Source organism: Eublepharis macularius, chromosome 12, assembly GCF_028583425.1.
Source record: "Eublepharis macularius isolate TG4126 chromosome 12, MPM_Emac_v1.0, whole genome shotgun sequence".
Lineage (NCBI taxonomy): Eukaryota > Metazoa > Chordata > Lepidosauria > Squamata > Eublepharidae > Eublepharis > Eublepharis macularius.
The window spans coordinates 47,190,763-47,208,825 of NC_072801.1; the positions used below are offsets into that span (position 1 = coordinate 47,190,763).

Sequence of the window (18,063 nt, forward strand, 5' to 3'; positions counted from 1 at the left end):
TCAGTTCAGTACCCTGGAACCTTTTGCCCTTCATTTTGCTGTACTTTGCGCTTAAGCTTTGATGAAGCCTTTATGTGTGCCTTCTGGTGAAAATCACACAGGTGGGGTATTGGACTAGTTCCACAAGCACTTCCCAAGGCTGGCAGGCCTGGAGTAAGGCCTCTGCATTCTGGCTCAACATTGTTAGCAGAAGCTACACATGGCTTGATCTAGAAAACATCTCTAGTAAGAGAGGGCCTGTCTCCTGTTGGAATTAGAGCTGGAGGCCAAATTCAGTTAGCCACCTGTCTTCTGGCTTCTTGTTTGCTCTTTTGCAATCCAGACAGCAAAAGGGTGGGGGGAGAGAAGAATAATTTTATTACTAATCCAAAGTGTTACAGGCATGAAGTCAGAGCTCTTGATGAGTCCGCAGTTGCTTCATTATTTCGTCATAATTTTTGGCACTGTCAAGGAAACTCTGGTAAGTCTCTATGAATTCCTCCTGCGATACCTTGCCATCCTGGAGAGGAAGGAGGACAGAAGCCCGTGGGAGCAACAGTTGCAGGAGTTAACGGCATGTCACTTGGAAATGCGTATCATGAAGCCCCCTTGGACTTTTAATGAAAACTGGCCTGGGACAAGGGAGATTATGAACCTGGTGGCTGTTTTCATTTTTTGGACTCCCAGTTGCTTTCCCTCTCCCCATAGGGACTTTGTAAGAGGAAATCTACCTCTTAAAGCTGAAGAGGAAGAAAAGGGAAGGGAAGGTGATGTTAATTTCCCCTTGAAGAAGCAGTTTGGGATTCACTCAGGCTGCTTCCACACAGCATTTGCAATAGCAACTGAATGTCCAGATGGTGGTGTCTCCCCTACTTTCTTTACCACAGCCCACCATTTCCCCCAATGCCATTGAAAGGCTTTTTAAAATTGCAATTGATAGATTATTATAATATTATTGCAATATAGTGATCTACTGCCACAAATTCCTCTGCAATCTCAGCTTGCTTTTACAAAAGGCTCTAGGCCTTTTATTTCAGAGATTTGCATCTTTCCGTTTATATCTCTGAAGTGAAAAGAGCTGTGCACAATAAACAGTAAAAGTTTTATGCTATAACTCAAGTGCTTGCTGATTTTAGAAGAGGTTTGGAGGGCTGAGGTAAAGAAAATGTTGCCAATGTAGTTTGGACCTTAACAAACATGCACTTTTCCATATGGTATACAAAGGTTGCAATCTTTCCAGACCCTCCCTCCCTCCCAAACAAGTTCCAGTTTGGATGCCAAACTGGTGTAAAACCTCCGTGTGGAAGCAACCTTAGGAAATGTGGCTGCCTTATGATTCACAGAACTAATGAAGCCACACCAGCCTTTGCAGGCTAGGTTGAATGCTTTTGAGGAGAAAATAGGATGCCTTGGAAGTGGTTTCCTCTTCTGCTACTCTGTTGGCAGGTAGAGAACTTGATAGTGCAGAATGTTTCACAGTGCATTGGGGAGATGGGAGTGGAGAGTTGAGCAGAATGGATCAAGGGGACAATTTTTGAGAGAATTGTACCAGCCACCTTCCCTTCAACAATCCAGGTACGCCAGCCACCGTAGCTTCTCAGAAAACTTAAGCAGGCCCTTGCACCAATAAATAAGTCAATAATTCTATACTGGACTGTTCTCTCTCCCCCCCCCCCCAATTAAGGAAGGATGTTCTAATGTACTCCCCTCCACACATACAACCCAACCCACTCAGATCACAACTCGTCATGTTCCTTTGTCAAATCTTCGCCATAATTGGTGGCCTGGCTGCCCACAAACATGTTCCAATTGTCCAAAATCTCCTGCTTGGTTATTTTGTCATCCTGCAGTTATTTGGGAGAGGGAAAAAGACGAAACGAAAGAAGAGGGAAAACAAAACAAGGAAAGAAGAACAAAATTATATGTCAATTACACCACAAATAATTGCTTTGAAACTCCCCAACCCACCTCAAAATTGTTCCTGTACCCTGTTAGTCGATTACATATTAATTAACAGATGATTGGAGAAATTTCAGAAGTGAAGGGAGGAATAGAGAAACTAAGAATGACACACACACCCCCAAACACACACACACACACACAAAGAGTTCCTGGGGCTACATATCTGGTACTCTTTCTCCCTCTCCTCCACCATGTAACATTCAAAATTAGGACGGACCATTTAAAAGAGGCATGTGCCACAATCTTAAGAACTCCATCCTGGGAATAAGTTCTGTTGAATTAAATGGACTTACTTCTGAGTACACACACTTAAAATGGTTTCATTTTTGTAAGACACGGGCTGCTGTTTTGTTCTAGAAAGAGGCAGGGGGAAGAACCTGTGGTTGCCAACTATTTCCTCTTCCCTCCTACTGTTTCATCCAAACAAAACTGGCAGCTGAAGCAAAAAAGCTTGGCAATCATGTGGCTAGAGCCAGGGCAGAGACTTGGGCAAAACACCCATTATAGCCAATAGCCGGAACTGAGTTCCTGATGTTCTATTTTAAGTTCTAAGAAGAAGGGGGGAAATAATCTCTGAATCAGCCTGTTGAGGAAATCAACTTTTGACTCATCCCCTGGCAAGGGAAAGAGGAAGGTTATCAGCAGAAGAGAATCAAAGGACTTTCCAAAGCAGGTTTTGTCCTAGCTTTAATAAGGTCGTTTGATAGCAAATTGAAATTTTCCTCCTTCAGATGAAATCTGTTTCTTATCTGACATTAGGGAATGGAAGAGAACTTCAGGCATCACTGATCTAGATTTCTTGTCCCAGAAAACTTTATGGCATTGTGCCAAACAGGTAGGCTGTCCAAAAAGAGTTGAAAATGGAGCTAGGCCCACACCCGTTGATGAAGTTTGACTCTCTGTGCAGCAACCCTGCCCATTTTACCTCAGGACTTGGTTGCTTAGCATTGGCTTCCCAAAGAAGAAGAAAAATTTCAGGAGAATTTACAGTGGAGAAGGGAACAGAGAGGGTGCTCTACTCTTTCTTCACTGTTTTGATGGCCTCCAAAGCAGCTCACCTCTGCTGCAGGGTTCAAAACATAGGCATGCATGTCAAGCCCAGCAGATAAGAGTGCCACAAAGGGAGGGAGGCCAGTTTGGAATTGAGAAATGGCACGCAAGGAAAGATTAAACACTATCATTCCCACAACTGCTTTCTAAAAGATAGGACTGGGAGCTCCGTTCTTTTGGATTGCACAAGCAACTGACCCAAGAAGGTGGTCTGCAGAGAATGCATTTAAGGGGAGGGGGGAACAATTAAAACTCAGGAGTGTCAGAGAGAAGATCAAAGTACATCAGATCAGGTTTCATTTCCAGATCTTGGAATTAATGTTACCCTACCACTGTTAGGAGCTTTAAAACACTCAAGAACTTATCCTGAACTCCTGGTCTGACCTTCCACATTCTAGTTCCTCACTGCAAATGCTTGCAGCTCACATTTCACTCTCTCTTATTTTGATCCCCTCCTCAAAGAAAAAAAACCCCCTTTTCCCGAGTTTCCTTTCCAGGGCACTGGCTGCAGCTTCTCTACCCCCTTCCCCAGATTGATCCTCACCTTATCCTTGTCTGACTCAAAGAGGAGGTGCTTTGACTCCACCTCAGCATGGTCGTAGTCTGGTGGCAGGATCCAGTGCCCTATTTCCTCCCGATCCATTTTCCCATCTTTGTTCAGGTCCCGGAAATCCAAGAACTGTTGACGCTCCGTCTTCACCCAGTCAGGCTCTGGCTCCCCTGATTCAGGAGAATACATGTCACCTGTGGAAGAGAGAGGAAGTCTGATGAGGTTTTTGAAAACGGAAACTGAGTCTGGTGCAGAGTGCAGACAGCTTGCCCCAGCTGAGACACCGGTAGTTTCGTCTGAGCATTTTGGGATGGTTGCTGGAGGGTCTGGGAAATTCTTACCACCTTTTGGCTGTCACCCTGAAAAAGGCTGCAACCTTGTCCTAAGAAAAAGGCCATTATGTCAGAATTTAGTTTCAGACCTGCCTTTTCAATTCTTTGAATTTTAAAAGAAGAGCCTTTAAACAAACAAACAAACAAACAGGTGGGGGGGGGGGAAATCAAGGAACCCATGAGTCCACAAAGTCTTAAAACCTTTTTCCTAGTGTTGGCCTTGCATGACAATATCAGGGCCCCAGAAAACGGTGCGGGGCCCAATATTAAAATGACTGACACTCCAAAAAGAATAGTCCCCTTCTCAGTATGGATGGACTCGACACAGGATGCCAACCAACAGCAGGCATCACAAAGCTTTTTCTTACCAAGATATTCTTCCACTCCTACAAAGCCATCCCCGTTCTTGTCTATGTCCTCGATGGTTTCCTGGAAAACAGAAAAGACCCAGCAAACAGTTTGGTGAGTCTCCATAAAGGGGGACAGGCCCATCTTCCTTTGGAGACCTGCGCAAGAAGGACATCGACATCTTGCAAAACATGAGAAAGGTGCCCACAGAGTCCTAGCAATACAAATTAGCTTTGTAGAAGTTTAGAAGGGCTCCCCAAAACAGGTTTGCAGGTACAGGCAGCACTGAGACTTTGGGGTTGGATACTATCCACCTCACCCAATTCCCCTCCTAAATACATCCTCACCCCACATGCATCTGGCCCGTGCAGGAGCCATCAGCCTCAAGTACAGTCATTTTTGGTGGGCAAATGTGACTCCCTCCTCCCTTGTTCCAACCTTGGGTTGGATGTGGGGAGGGGGGCACAAACTGCCTCTGTGCTTTGGAGCCTTTGGAATTCTCCCACTTGCAGAACATGCCTTGCTTTGCTTTTTTTCCTAATCTAGACACACAGCAGAATGAGGCCACAGAATTCTAGAATGGTAGAATGGACCATACATGTTAGATGCCAGGTGAAGGATACTGGTTTTTTTAATGCTTCCCCATGCAAAGAATTCCTGCAAGTTGAACAAAAAGCCCTAGCACATCAGCTAAAAGTGGTTGTGTGTGTGTGTTTTTACTTTCAATTTTTATGTACATATTCAAAATGGCACCTCCTAGTAACCACCTGAAATGTTACCCAGCTTGGCCTGTGTAAACCAAGCTGCTGCTACATCCCTTCTAAGCTGGAGACATTGCAAATGGGCTGTTTTTGCAGGGGTGCCTCTAAAAGAACCGAAACCTGCAAAAAGGCTACCTTGGACCTCCCTTTGTGGGGTGTGGGAAGAGTGCAAAACATTTCTAAAGGTGAAGCTAGCAAAGTGGCAGATACGGACTTAGCAAGGGAGCAGACATGGATTTAGCTATTTGTGAGCTCTTCCTGATTAATCAATGTGGCAGTGAAAAATAGCAAGAAAGTGGACCCCCCCCCAAAACCCAAAACCAGCCAGCGCCAGAGAGAAGCGAGCTGGACTTTAAAGTAAAGGTTTTAGATAAAATTAAGCTTTGGATAGCAGCTAAATAGATCCTCTAACTACTTAACGGAAATCCCTAGGTTCTACAAGCTGACAAGGAATCCAGTGTGGTTCAGAGGAATTCTTTTCAATTTTTTGGTTCAGTGCAGAGTCAAACATTTTCCCTCTCTCCTAATGACCTTTTTGTCTTTAATACATTCCTGGTTTTGATTCAGCATGGTGTAGTAAAGTGTCTGACTGGGATCTGGGGATTTAAACCTGGGTCTCCCACTCTGCAATGGAAAATTGCTGGGTGACCTTGGGCCAGTCACTCACTCTCAGCCTAACCTACCTCACAGGGTTGTTGCAAGGATAAACTGCAGAAAGGCAGAATGTTCTAAGCCGCTTTGGATCCCCAGGGGGAAGAAAAGCGGGGTATAAATGTGGGTACAGGTCAATCAGTTATCCTTGAAGAATTTGTTTTCCACCCATGACAAAAAAGCACAGGATATGTAACCTCAAATTTAGTATATGAAAGGCAGTTTGGCAGAGAACGGAAATCATCCCTATTTTATCCTATTGGAGTTGCCTTCTCTCCTAAGAGTCCAGCATTCCCATTCTTACCGTCACTACCACATCTTTCATGTAGTCAAATTCCTCAGGGTGAAGGAAGGCTGTGAACTCTTCTCTTGTTGCGATCATGTCCCCGTCTTTGTCAGCTGCCTTGAATCGCCTCTCATCACGGGCCAGCATCTTTCGGTATGTCTCTTTGTTTTCAACATCACCAAATGCCTCACCTAAAAGGAAAAGACAACAGGGTGGTCTGCAGTGGACTTCCTCACACAGTGGAAGAGTCATTCACAGGACAGAAGGGCATTGGACTAAAGGAGAAGGAAACAATTCCCTTAAAATGGACCTGTTTTTTGAGCAACAAATTGACTATCTTCCTGATCCAAAGATACACTTCTAGGTTTGGAGTAGATTCCTTGTAGTGGGTGATTCTTTAGCTAGAAACAATACAAGGATGTAAGCAGTAATGTTCCCCAAGGATCTCTCCGTTGGGACTACTGCTATTTAATTCATTTATAAATGATCCAGTCAGTGGTAGGAAGTGAGGCATCCAAGTCTAATGTGATGCACACTGGGGCAAAGAGAATGAGACTCTCCATCTCTCTAAATTGGCTGCTGGTGGATAGGTCACTAAGGCCTAACTATATGATATGTCTTTCCCAGGTAAGTCACAGGATCTGTGGTTGGAACTTGATTCCCAGGTGCACAGGGGTCCAGTTCAGATTGGGACCACAGCATGGAGGGAGAGGAGGCTTAAATACCACCCCTCTGCCAGGGTGCTGCTATTTGCCCCATCAGGAAATTTGGAGGTACTGAGGATATACAAGCTAATAGGCAGATAGCAGCTCTACTGTGCTGTTTCAGATCAAGAACATGACATGAGACCACCAAGGTGCTGATCTGAATAGAGTCCTCATGCACCTAAGAATTAAGTTCTGAACTCAGACTTGCCATTGTTGATGAGAACTGGAGACTTACCTGGAAAATGAGTATTGTATAGTTAGGCCTTGCAAATATCAACTCAAGCAGCTTATTGCAGCAATAAAAGAGACTAATTCCACATTAGAGATTGATCCAAATGGATTGGATACAAGGGGGCTGATATCATAATGCCTTTATGCAAATCTACAATGCTGCCACATTTGGAATATGAAATGTATAGGTCTTGTTGCACCATCTCACAAAAGGCTGAAAAAGGGCAGCCTAAATTATCAAGGCATTTCAGCAGTTAGTTGGTATGGAAAAAAATATGATCAAGGGAAGACACAACTGAAGTTTATGAAATGATGAAGGGTATGAAGAGTGGGGGGAGAGAGATTTTTTTTTTTGCTCACTTATAGAAACACTAGAATTCAGCATCTCCAAATGAAACTGATTGGCAGGTGATTCAGGAAAAGCGTAATAATATTTAGCAGAGTGCATCTTACAGAACTCACTACCTGGCACTGACCCCTAGACAATTTTAAAAGCAGGTCAGATAAACTCTTGGAGGAGATATCTGTAATGGCTATTAATGATTGTAGGTTAGTGGAGCCTCCACATTCAGAGGCAACACACCTCTGCATATCAGATTCTAGGGACAAACTACAGGGGACCGCTGTTGCCTTTATGCCTTGCCTGTGAACGTCTCTGGAGCATCTAGGAGGCCACTGACATAAACAGGACACTGGATGAGATAAAACCAGTGTGGTGTAGTGGCTAGAATGATGGACTAGAATCTGAGAGACCCAGGTTGGATTCCCCTCTCTGCCATGGAAGTTTGCTGGGTGACGTTGGGCCAGTCACACCCTCTCAACCTTACCTACCTTACAGGGTTGTTGTGAGGGGAGAAATGGAAGAAAAGAGAATGATGTTAACCACTTTGAGTCCCCACTGGGGAGAAAGGCAAGATACAAATGAAGCAACATAAAATAAATAAAAAATTTGAAATATGTAGGAAAGAACCTGCAGAGTTCATATGTATAGGTCATTGTGTTTCTGCCATTCAACTATTATTGTATACAAAGAAAAAATGACTTTACTGTTTTCTGCTTATGCAAGGACAGAGCAATTGTATCTATTCCCCTGAACCAGTAACTGCCGGTTCACAGGTTTCTGGCAACTAACAATCAGCCCATATATTCTTGTTCTGTCCCTGTGGCTGACACTGGCTTCTCAGACCCAGCCAACTCCTTCAAAGCTGGCTCCAGGAGGAGGCAGTAATGCCAGAAACACAAAGGCCACAAAGGTCTCTCTCCCTTCCCAGGTAAGGCAGCATGCCAGACGGCAGCTTTCAACCCCAGCCAACAACAACAACGCTACTCCTAGCAACGAGTAAGTGGTGGGAAGGGGAGTAATTTGGATGCTCACTTCCGTGTCCATCAGCCAACCTTTGTGCAGGACTTAACGGGTGTCATCTCTGAAAACAGTTGTAAGTTCAGAGGCTTAGGTCACTGTGCCTGCAAACAGGCATGAAGCGGAATCATCCCTGGCTTCTCTAAATCCACAACAATTTGCTTCAACTTCTAAGACTACTTTAATTTCCAACTCCAGGACTGTGCTCCAGAGGCATGTACAAGTCCTCTCAGCTTCCAAATGGAATTAATCTTTCACCACCCTGCTTGGAAAAGCCCTTGATCTCAGCCCCTATTCTAAGTGATCACATTTTCTATCCCATCTTTCCCCCGCAGAAGCTCAAGGTCGCTCACATGATTCTCCCCTCTTCCCATTCACTCTCACAACAATCCTGTAAGGTAGGCAAGGCTGAGACAGAGTGACCAGCCTACAGTCAACCTGTGACTTCTATGGTGTGCAAAGATTTGATCCTGGGTCTCCAGGTAATAGCCTGATACTCTAACCACTATACTGCACTTTACTAGACCCTGTAAACAGGATTCTGCCCCCTTCAGACCACCGCCCCCCCGGTTCCTTAGCTGGTCTCCAGGTAGGTCTCAGATCCCTTCTCCATCACCCACATCTGTCCCCACCTTCATAGTAACCATAAGTGGTATTCTTGAACTCCTCCCAGGCAATGCGTCCATCATCATTCTTGTCATAATCTTTCCAGTTCTTGTCCACGTTCTCATAGATGTAGCGGTTCTGCGTGTGCTTGATCCAATCCTTCAACTCAGGCTGAGTCACAAAGCCATCCCCATCCCGGTCAATTCGCTCTACAATCTTCCTGCAAGGCATAACATGGTTGCAAATAAATAAATAAGCAAACAAAAAAAGGAGATTTGAGAAGGGGTTCCAAGATGCACTGCAGGCTCAAGGATACAGGATGCTCATCCTATACAGTTCTAAGGAATATACGGGAAATTGTCTTCATGGTGACAGAGATGGATGCTACCCCATTTTACTTTCACAACAACCCTGGAAGGTAGGTTAGGTTGAGAAAAGGATTTGCTCAGGACCGCCCAGACAGTTTCATAAAGCCAAAAGAGGATTTGAACCCAGTTTTGTTAGAACTCCAACTCAAGCTCCCCATTAGCATGCAACCCCTAGATCAGGGACTAGAAACTTGTTTTTTTCTCTGCATGCCAGGATGCAGAATTCCTCATCCAACTACTCAGGTCCATGCTCAAGCAACACTGTGAAATTATAGGCTCGCTCTCCCCTTACCCGAGTCGCTCTTTGCTCTCTTCAGGAGTCAGCTGATCAAATGTCTTGGCCTCCTCTTTGCCCAAGAAGGCTTCATGATCGTATTGGAAATCCTGGCTGTCGTCATGAAGGTGGTCACTGAGGTCTTGGCCATGGTGGACACGGTCCTTCTTGTCAGGGGGTGGCTTGGCCAAGATATAAGTGAGGCACACAGTCACAAGGCAGCAGGAATAGAGCATCTTTTGCCCAGCCATAGCTCACACCTTGGGGCACGGGAAAAGAAACACATTAGCAAGGAAAGCCACACACCTACACACACCAGAAGCCAGCCCATTCACTTGGACACCTCCACCCAAATCAGGGGCTTAAAATCAAAGCCATTTGACTTGAGAATTCAAACCACCCTCCCTGTTTACACTCAATCTTTTCTCTACCATTGTTGCAAGAAAAATGCCGCAATCCTGCCTAGTTTATAAAATCTGGGTTTTAAATTTTGTTTAAATTTTGTTTTACTTCATTTATACCTCACCTCAAAGGGGACCCCGAGTGATTTACATCATTCTTCTCTCCTCCATATTTTCTTCACAACCCTGCCAGGTAGGTTAGGCTAACAGTATGTGTGAGGTCACCCAGCAAGCTTCCATGGCAGAGTGGGGAATCAAACCTCGGTCACCCAGATCCTAGTCTATCACTCTAACCACTACACCACACTGATTCTCCACTGGGTTGGATCCAACCACCTTTCCTGCTGGTGAAAAAAGGAAGAGTCTCTTTATCCTAAAAGGGCTTTGCTGGGGATCATGGGAACTTCATGGACAGAAGCCATGTGGGACAGGGACTGCAGGAAGGAGAAGAATTGCATGAGAGTGAGTGAAAAAGCTGGCTGGAGTCCACCTTCTGACCTCTACCTTTAACTCTATATCTCCCCCATTGGTCAGGAAACCAGCAGTCCTGATGGCTCCTTCTCCCAACAGGACTTATCTCACTTCTCCCCTTTTAAAAATGCAAAATGCCTTGCAGAGAGTCTGACCATCAACACGTGTAACTCATTAGTTTTATCCTGACTGGCAGCCACTCTCCAGGGTCTCGAGAAGAGACCCTGGCCACAATCAGCTAAGTGAGATCTTGGAGATTCCAGGGACTGTGCAGCATCTTCTCTATGCAAGTACTACCCCCCCCCCAAAACACCACCTGTTTCTCCTCCCAAGGTCTTCTTCTCCCAGGCCAAAGAAGACAGTGCCTTGGTTCTTAAGCACCTTTTTTGGTCACATTGTTTCATTTACTTTGACCCTCTTCCACTGTCCTGTAACACACACACACACATCAAGCCATGTTTCAGAGAACTAGAGCTCTGACTGACCTTTCTTGGAGAACTGAGAAATTCGCCTACTCCTCTCTTCTCCTACACAACTTTAATCCGCACCAGCCAGACTTCAGTCTTGATCTCTAAGGAGCTTTAGGGAAAGATGGGGAAGGGGGGGCAGTGGTGGGAGACCACAGGAGGGGAAAACAAGTTTTTGAAATCAGGACTGTTCCAAAGGCAAACCTAAGAATGTCACTAATCCCAGCAGCACAGAAGTAGGCCAGTTCCCAAATGTGCTGCCCAAAATACAGAACATTCAATTCCTGGAGGCATCTCAATTAAAGCTGTCCCCACTCAGTTCTGAACAAAGCCAGGGAGGATGAAAGCAGCAGGCCAAGGAGAACACCACATCACTGCATGGGCTTGCGGTACAGAGAGTGCCCAGCCCCTGCCAAATCGCTTGGACCACTAGCAAAGTTTGACCGAAGTGGACTTTTCACGGCCCCTGCACAAAAGTAAACACACTTGCAGGTTGCTTGGCTACAGTGAAATGTCCAAAACGAAGACGGGCTCCCAACAAATGCAGAAGGGGTCCCCCTCCCGGAAAGCGTCATCTTTAGGCGCCAGAGCCCGAGAAAACTAGGATTGGTCCTCCCAACATCCCAGACACTTCAGACGCCTCAAAGATGTCCTCAGGCCAGAAGGCGCCCCAGGACCGGCCACGCCAAAGACAAAGAGATGCAGGAAAGCAAATATAACCAGAAAACAAAGGGCAGAAACGGCGCGAGGGGCACCCCGCCCCAGCAGCTGAGCCGCGATGGAGACTGGAATGCCGTTCCGGAGCGAAGACCGGCGCTTGCCGCTGCAACCCCTTCTTTGCCCTGTTTGTGGTTTTGGAAGGAGTCCCGGCAACTCACCCGCCGCTTCTCAACCCATCCCGCTCTTTCCCGTAGCCCTTCCAAGCAGCAACCCACACCGATCCACTGCGTCTGCACGCCAGCTCGGCACTCGTAGCCCGTAGCCAATTCCCCCCAAAGAAAGCGTCGCAATCATTCCTAAGCGCCCAAGGCGGCGTGGGGGGTGGGGTGGGACCGCTTCCCACTATAACTCTTCTCCCCTTTACGAATTAAAATTCCTAGGACCAGGACAGCCTCTCCTCCTCCTCCTCCTTACCACCGGAACAATGCATCCCCCGGCCTCCTCCAGTGCACGCCTGGAGTCCTTTCCCACCAATTCTCTCTTCCTGGCGCAGCGCGTCCCTTCCAAAAAACCTATATTACTGTAGATCATTCTCTCTTCCCAAAATGCTTCCTAGCGCCCCTCATCAGCCACGACAGATAGATAGATAGATCTGGAATCGGTGTATACATAACATATACCTACCCTTTCCCCCTAGCAGACACCGCAATCCGCGTGGCGCCCCCACTCAAAATGCAGCCCCGGCTCATCCGCAGCCCCTCCTGCTGTCTCTCCCGGCCTCGCCCCTCATCCCTGCGGAGGCCAATCGGAGGGCGCCGCCAAGTGAGGGGCGTGGCCGCAGGGCTCTCGGACTGGTCGAGGGGCGCCACGTTGACACAAAGTTTCATCCTTCCCAAAGTTTTCTTTCCCAGCGCCTTACTAGGCAAAGCGGGGAGTGCGGCGGGGCTCCGCGGGTGGCCCTCGCCAACTAGAGCGCGCACAGACCCTCCCCCCCACATCCTCGAAGAGAGATTCCGCCCCTTCCGTGATCAATCACGCCGTGATTAAGCAGAGTGGAGGAGGGAGGGAAGGGGGCACGCTCCTTGAAAGCTGAAATTGTTATTATTTGTTTTGGGCTCCTCCAAATAGCTCTCCACGCTAGCCTGTAGCGAGTAGACTTTTGGTTCATATCTCCAAATCTGCCCAACCTCTTGGCCACAGCCACATGCTAGGCAGGGGACTTGCAAGCACTTATTCATTACTATAGTACATGTTTATCCCGCCGCGACCCCCTTTCGGTCACATCGGTGGCCATCCTTCCATTTTATCCGCATAACAACCCTGTGAGGTTGAGAAAGTGGCCCGTGCTCACCCAACAAGCTTCGAGGGCGTAGTGGGTTAGGGTCTCCAGTCCACCCTCAATCCCTTTCCCCCTTCTGGTATTCCAGCTCTCCTCTCCCCGTTCAGTTTGTGCCCTTTTCGTGAGGATGGGGCATTACCAGATTTCATTGTACCTATATATTGAAGTGCAGTTTAAGCACTCCGTTCAGTTCAGACCAAAGACGCCCCCCTTAGCTCCCATGCCTGGATCCCCCAGTAGACAATGGAAGCACGGAAGTTTGCGGAAATAAACTGTAGCTGTAGACCACCTGACAGCGTGCAGTCTTTATACAAGTAGATTTAGAGTTGGGGGCAGGTGCCCCTCCCCCCCCACGGAACCCATCAATGGAGGAGATTTAATTTTAGGATTGGCTAACTGCACAGGATCAAGCTGCTATAAGGCTTGTGAGGGGGGGGGGGGGGAGTGATTTCCAGTGAGACAGACATGACCGGCATATCAAAGAGGAAGAGACAGAGGAAAAGGCAAGGAATTAGGACACATTTGTGCTTACTGTCTCTTGCTTGCTATATCCCCCATTTGTACAGAGTATTTTGGGCTCATCAGCAAGGGAACAGTGGCACTCCAGTAGGGTGAAGGCGATGGGGGGTTGTGAACAAGAACAGAACTGCTTGGCTGGAAGATCTGAGTGTAAGAGATGGGCAAGGGCAGAAGTCTTGAGTTCTCCTTCCACTTTGTGGAAAGAAATGATCACGAGGGGGGCAGAAAACCACAAGCGTAAGTAACACCATGCAGGGGTGCCTTGAACTCACTTGAAAACCAGTGTTGTCTAGTGGTTACAGCACTGGATTAGGGTGTAGGAGTTTTGGATTCCAGTCCTCACTTAGTCACGAAGCTTGCTAGATATCCTCAGACCTATCACACTCACCTTACCTTGCAACCTATGCTGGACAATGATATCCCTCTCTCACAGGCATTGGGAGGCAAACATTTTCTTGCTCCCAGATAACCCTTAATCTTAAACAATTTTTTACTCACAATAATGCACTTCCTAACATGGACACAGAGGCTAGGAGTTGGGACCAGGGACTGCAACAAACCAAGATGCCAATTTTGTCCTCATATTTACCCTAACAGCACAATCACTGAGCCTAACAACACCAGGCACACCATCTCGGGGTTCATTCACTTGCTCATCTTCCAACATTATATATGCCATTAAGTGCCAACAATACCCCACCAAGCCTACATCGGACAAACAGGCCAGTCCTTACACAAAAGAATAAAGGAACATACATTTGACATTAAAAACCACAGCACTCAAAAAAACAGTGGGAGAATATTTTAATCTTCCAGGACATCCCTAACAGTGGTAGTCCTCAAACAAAGAAACATCAAGAGACGACCACAATGTGAAATTGCTGAACCTGAGTTCATTCACAAATTTAGAACAATGGACACCTCCCCCCCCCAGCTGAATATGGATGTAGGATTCTTCTCTCACTACAAAACAGAAGAGTCCAGTAGTACCTTTAAGACTAATCAACTTTACTGTAGCATAAGCTTTCGAGAACCACAGTTCTCTTCATCAGATGCACGAAGAGAACTGTGGTTCTCAAAAGCTTATGCTACAGTAAAGTTGGTTAGTCTTAAAGGTGCTACTGGACTCTTTTCTTTTTTGCTACTGCAGACTAACACGGCTAACTCCTCTGGGTCTCTCACTACAGATGCTTATTTTTTGCATTTCCTCCCCTGCTCTAATCAAGCTAATTATATTTCGCATTGTACCTCTACATCCTATTTTACTTCTTTGCATCACCTCTCTCACCTTCTGATTGGGATATAAGGACTCAGAGATCTCAATTCCTACTCATATCTGATATCTTGACTTTTGAAAGCCTGGAAAATCTTGTTGGTCTTTAAGGTGCTACTGGACTCTAAACTTGTTCACCGAAACTACCTCACAGGGTTGTTGTAAGGATAAAATAGGGGCTGGGAGAAACGTGTGCATGTCCCTGAGCTTCTGCTGGGGAAGGGTGAGATAAAAATGTACTGAATAGATCAGGTGTTTGCTCTCATTTGAAAGTGGGAAGGAACCGAAAAGGTGGTTGGGAGACATTTTGGTACCTGAGGCTGTCCAAAATGGCAATCTTCACTCAACATGTGGTCAAAATACAAAATTTATCACTGTTTAATAATACCTTAAATCTGCTACCTAAAGCAGATGCCTCTGTCCATTTGATGGTTCTGATAAATCAGACCTGGACATGTTTTTCCTGGGACACGCAAGAGATGGTACAACCAGTGCTGGGTTTAGGATTGCCCCTCCCAGCAGAACTGAGATCACCTAAGCCAGCACTCAGACGTAAGCCTGGTTTGCCCATACAGCAGCATCCAGTAGTCATAAGGTAGTAGACTGGGCAAATGGACTATACCACTTCAACTGCAGGGGAATTATGTCTTTATTTATTTATTGAACTTTATTAATCCCCTGCCTTTTCTCCCCAATGGAGACCCACATTATTCTCGTCTCCTCCATTTTATCCTCAGAACAAGCCCATGAGGTAGGTTAGGCTGAGAGTGTGTGACTGGCCCAAGGTCATTCAGCAAGCTGCTGGAGTAGAGCAGAGATTCAAAGTTGGGTATCCCAGATCCTAGTCTGATAGTCTAACCATTGCACCACACTTATTTCAATGTGAACATTTCTCTGTTAAGTGGTAAACTAGCACATGATGCAAAGAGCTAGGGTAGAACCTTTCCCTTAGGTGCAAATTTTTTACTTGTAGAGAATTTTGGACCCTAAAAGCCTGATCCTCCCCAACTACTGTCTGAAGTGTTAGAGGCCATCCAACCAAACCACCTCAAGGTTCCACCACTTAACTTAGCTGCAAGTGTTAGGCCAGGCTGAAGGAAGAATCATTATGTTTCCAGTAGAAAAATCTGCCCTGAATTGGATAGCCCAGGCTAGCCCAATCTTGTTAGATCTTGGAAGATAAACAGGGTCAGCCCTGGTTAGTACATAGATGGGAAATCACCAGGGAAATCTTCGGTTGCTACACAGATGTAGACAATGGAAAACCACCTCTGAATGTCCCTTGCATTGAAAACCATCTGGGGTCACTGTAAGTCAGCTGCAACTTGACAGCAAAATAAAGAAAGAAAAAGAAAGGTTTGCCTGCCCCAATGGTTTACCCAGGTGAACCGGGAGTAACGGGAAGAGCTAGCTGTGCATCCAAGGCTACGTGGCTGCAGAAGCATTTTTCATTTCTCCCTTCTCTGTTTTTTGCTGGGAAATGGAGGTGTCCTGAGATGGAGGCTGAATGTTCAACTAGCTTGGTGGGGTTCCAAAGCACTCTCAGTGGCCACAGCCAGAAGAGAAACCTGACTGGGCCTCCTTCCAACTGCTCAGTGACCTGAGCCAGAGTGACCTTTGGCAGGAAGCATCAGCGGGAGGGAAGGCTTTTCCCTTCTCAATAGCACCACCTTGTTGCATGCACATCTGCTGCTCTGCAGGAGCTCACCAAAGGGTGGGAGGCACCTTAATCCTTGCAGGCAAGAGGATCCCAGCAGAGCCTCCTGAAGAAGGTCAAAGCAGACCAGAGCGGGAAGCAGCAAGCTGTTAGGATCTAGCAAGAGTCTTGGAAGGGAGGGAGAAAGCCAAGCTGGGGACAAAAGAATGGAGAGCTGCAGACATTGAGAATGAGAGTGAGGTTGCTGAAAAGTGGAACTTGGTCTGGCTCTTTAATATAATAAATATTTATTTATTTATTTAGATATTTAAAAGGTAAAGGTAGTCCCCTGTGCAAGCACCGAGTCATTGCTGACCCATGGGGGGGGGGACGTCGCATCATGATGTTTTCTTGGCAGACTTTTTGTTACGGGGTGGTTTGCCATTGCCTTCCCCAGTCATCTTCTACACTTTACCCCCAGGAAACTGGGTACTCATTTTACCGACCTCTGAAGGATGGAAGGCTGAATCAACCTTGAACCAGCTATCTGAACCTGGCTTCCTCCGGAATTGAACTCAGATTGTAAGCAAAGCTTGGGCTGCAGTACTGCAGCTTACCACTCTGTGCCACGGGGCTCCTAGTATTTAGATATTTATGTCCTGCTTTTCTCCTTAATGGGGACTAGAAGTGGCATACATCATTCTCCCCCTCTCCATTTAATCCTCACAACAACAATCCTGTGAGGTAGGTTAGGCTGAGTGTGGGTCTGGCTTTAGGTCACACAGCAAGCTTCCATGGCAGAATGGGGATTCAAACCTCAGTCTTCCAGATCTTAGTCCAACACTCTGACTACTACACCTTGTTAGTATACTTTACATCTAGCATTTTTCACTATTTCTTTTTTCCTTTCCATTTCATAAATATTCCAAATTCCTTCCTTCCTTCCTTCCTTCCTTCCTTCCTTCCTTCCTTCCTTCCTTCCTTCCTACCACCATCTCTTCCCCCCAGTTCTGCCTTCTGTATGCGCATGAAAATTCATGTGGGCAGCCATTTTGTCATTATTTTCTGCTCCAATTTGTACCAGCTTCTCTTTCCCACCACCTGAAAACATTTATCAGTGTTTCAGGGCACACAATTCTGGACATAAGAAGGATGATAGGGTAGAGAAAACCACAAGGTTTTCCTTTCTCCCTGAAGTAGGCCCTGTAGGACATGTTCTTAGGGAACTGGGTCAGAGAAGGAAAGACAAGCTGGGTGTCAGAAACAGATTCCATTTTGCTTCATATATATTAAAAATGTTATTAGTTTACTGGGCAACCAACTATTTTAGAGTGCACACATCTGTAATTCTATATCCCTTTCCTTTAAGGAGTGATATGCATGGTTTTCATCTCTTCCATTTTATCCTTGCAATAACCCTTTGTGGCAGGTTAGGCTGAGAAAGAATTACTTTCCCAGGATCACCTGGTGAACTTAATGGCTGAGCAGGAATTTGAACCTCAGAGCCAAGCTACAAGTAATGCCTGACACAGGTTGGACACTTGTCAGCTTCCCTCAAGTTTTGATGGGAAATGTAGGTGTCCTGGTCTTACAGCTTGGCTCTCCATTTAATTGAAGTTTACAGAACCCCCCACACACACCCAGCGGAGGGGAAGGGGGGCGCCCGACAAGAGCCCAACGCTTTTACTCCCCTTCCGACCACATGTTCTCCCTCCCATAGACTGCCGCTCTGTAAATTTCAATTAAATGGACAGCCAAGCTGCAAGACCAGGACGCCTACATTTCCCATCAAAACTTGAAGGAAGCTGACAAGTGTCCAACCTGTGTCAGGT

The 18,063-nt window shown here is 46.3% G+C and overlaps 1 protein-coding gene across 3 annotated transcripts; it reads right to left on the minus strand.

Annotated features, from left to right (window-relative positions):
• Positions 1-316: 316 nt before the first annotated feature.
• Positions 317-12,233, minus strand: RCN3 (reticulocalbin 3). 3 transcript variants are annotated; one of them, XM_054995407.1, is made up of 9 exons: positions 12,149-12,233; positions 10,823-10,916; positions 9,484-9,725; positions 8,850-9,043; positions 5,938-6,110; positions 4,242-4,302; positions 3,536-3,735; positions 1,711-1,823; positions 421-499 (listed from the first exon to the last, which is right to left on the minus strand). In XM_054995407.1, exons 3-8 carry the CDS (start codon positions 9,714-9,716, stop codon positions 1,716-1,718), a joined length of 969 nt encoding a protein of 322 aa, XP_054851382.1. In that variant the 5' UTR covers positions 9,717-9,725; positions 10,823-10,916; positions 12,149-12,233; the 3' UTR covers positions 421-499; positions 1,711-1,715. The 3 variants fall into 3 exon arrangements, with proteins under 3 accessions (XP_054851380.1, XP_054851381.1, XP_054851382.1); XM_054995405.1 differs by lacking the exon at positions 1,711-1,823 and having other exon boundaries at positions 317-499; XM_054995406.1 differs by lacking the exons at positions 1,711-1,823; positions 10,823-10,916 and having other exon boundaries at positions 317-499.
• Positions 12,234-18,063: the final 5,830 nt, after the last annotated feature.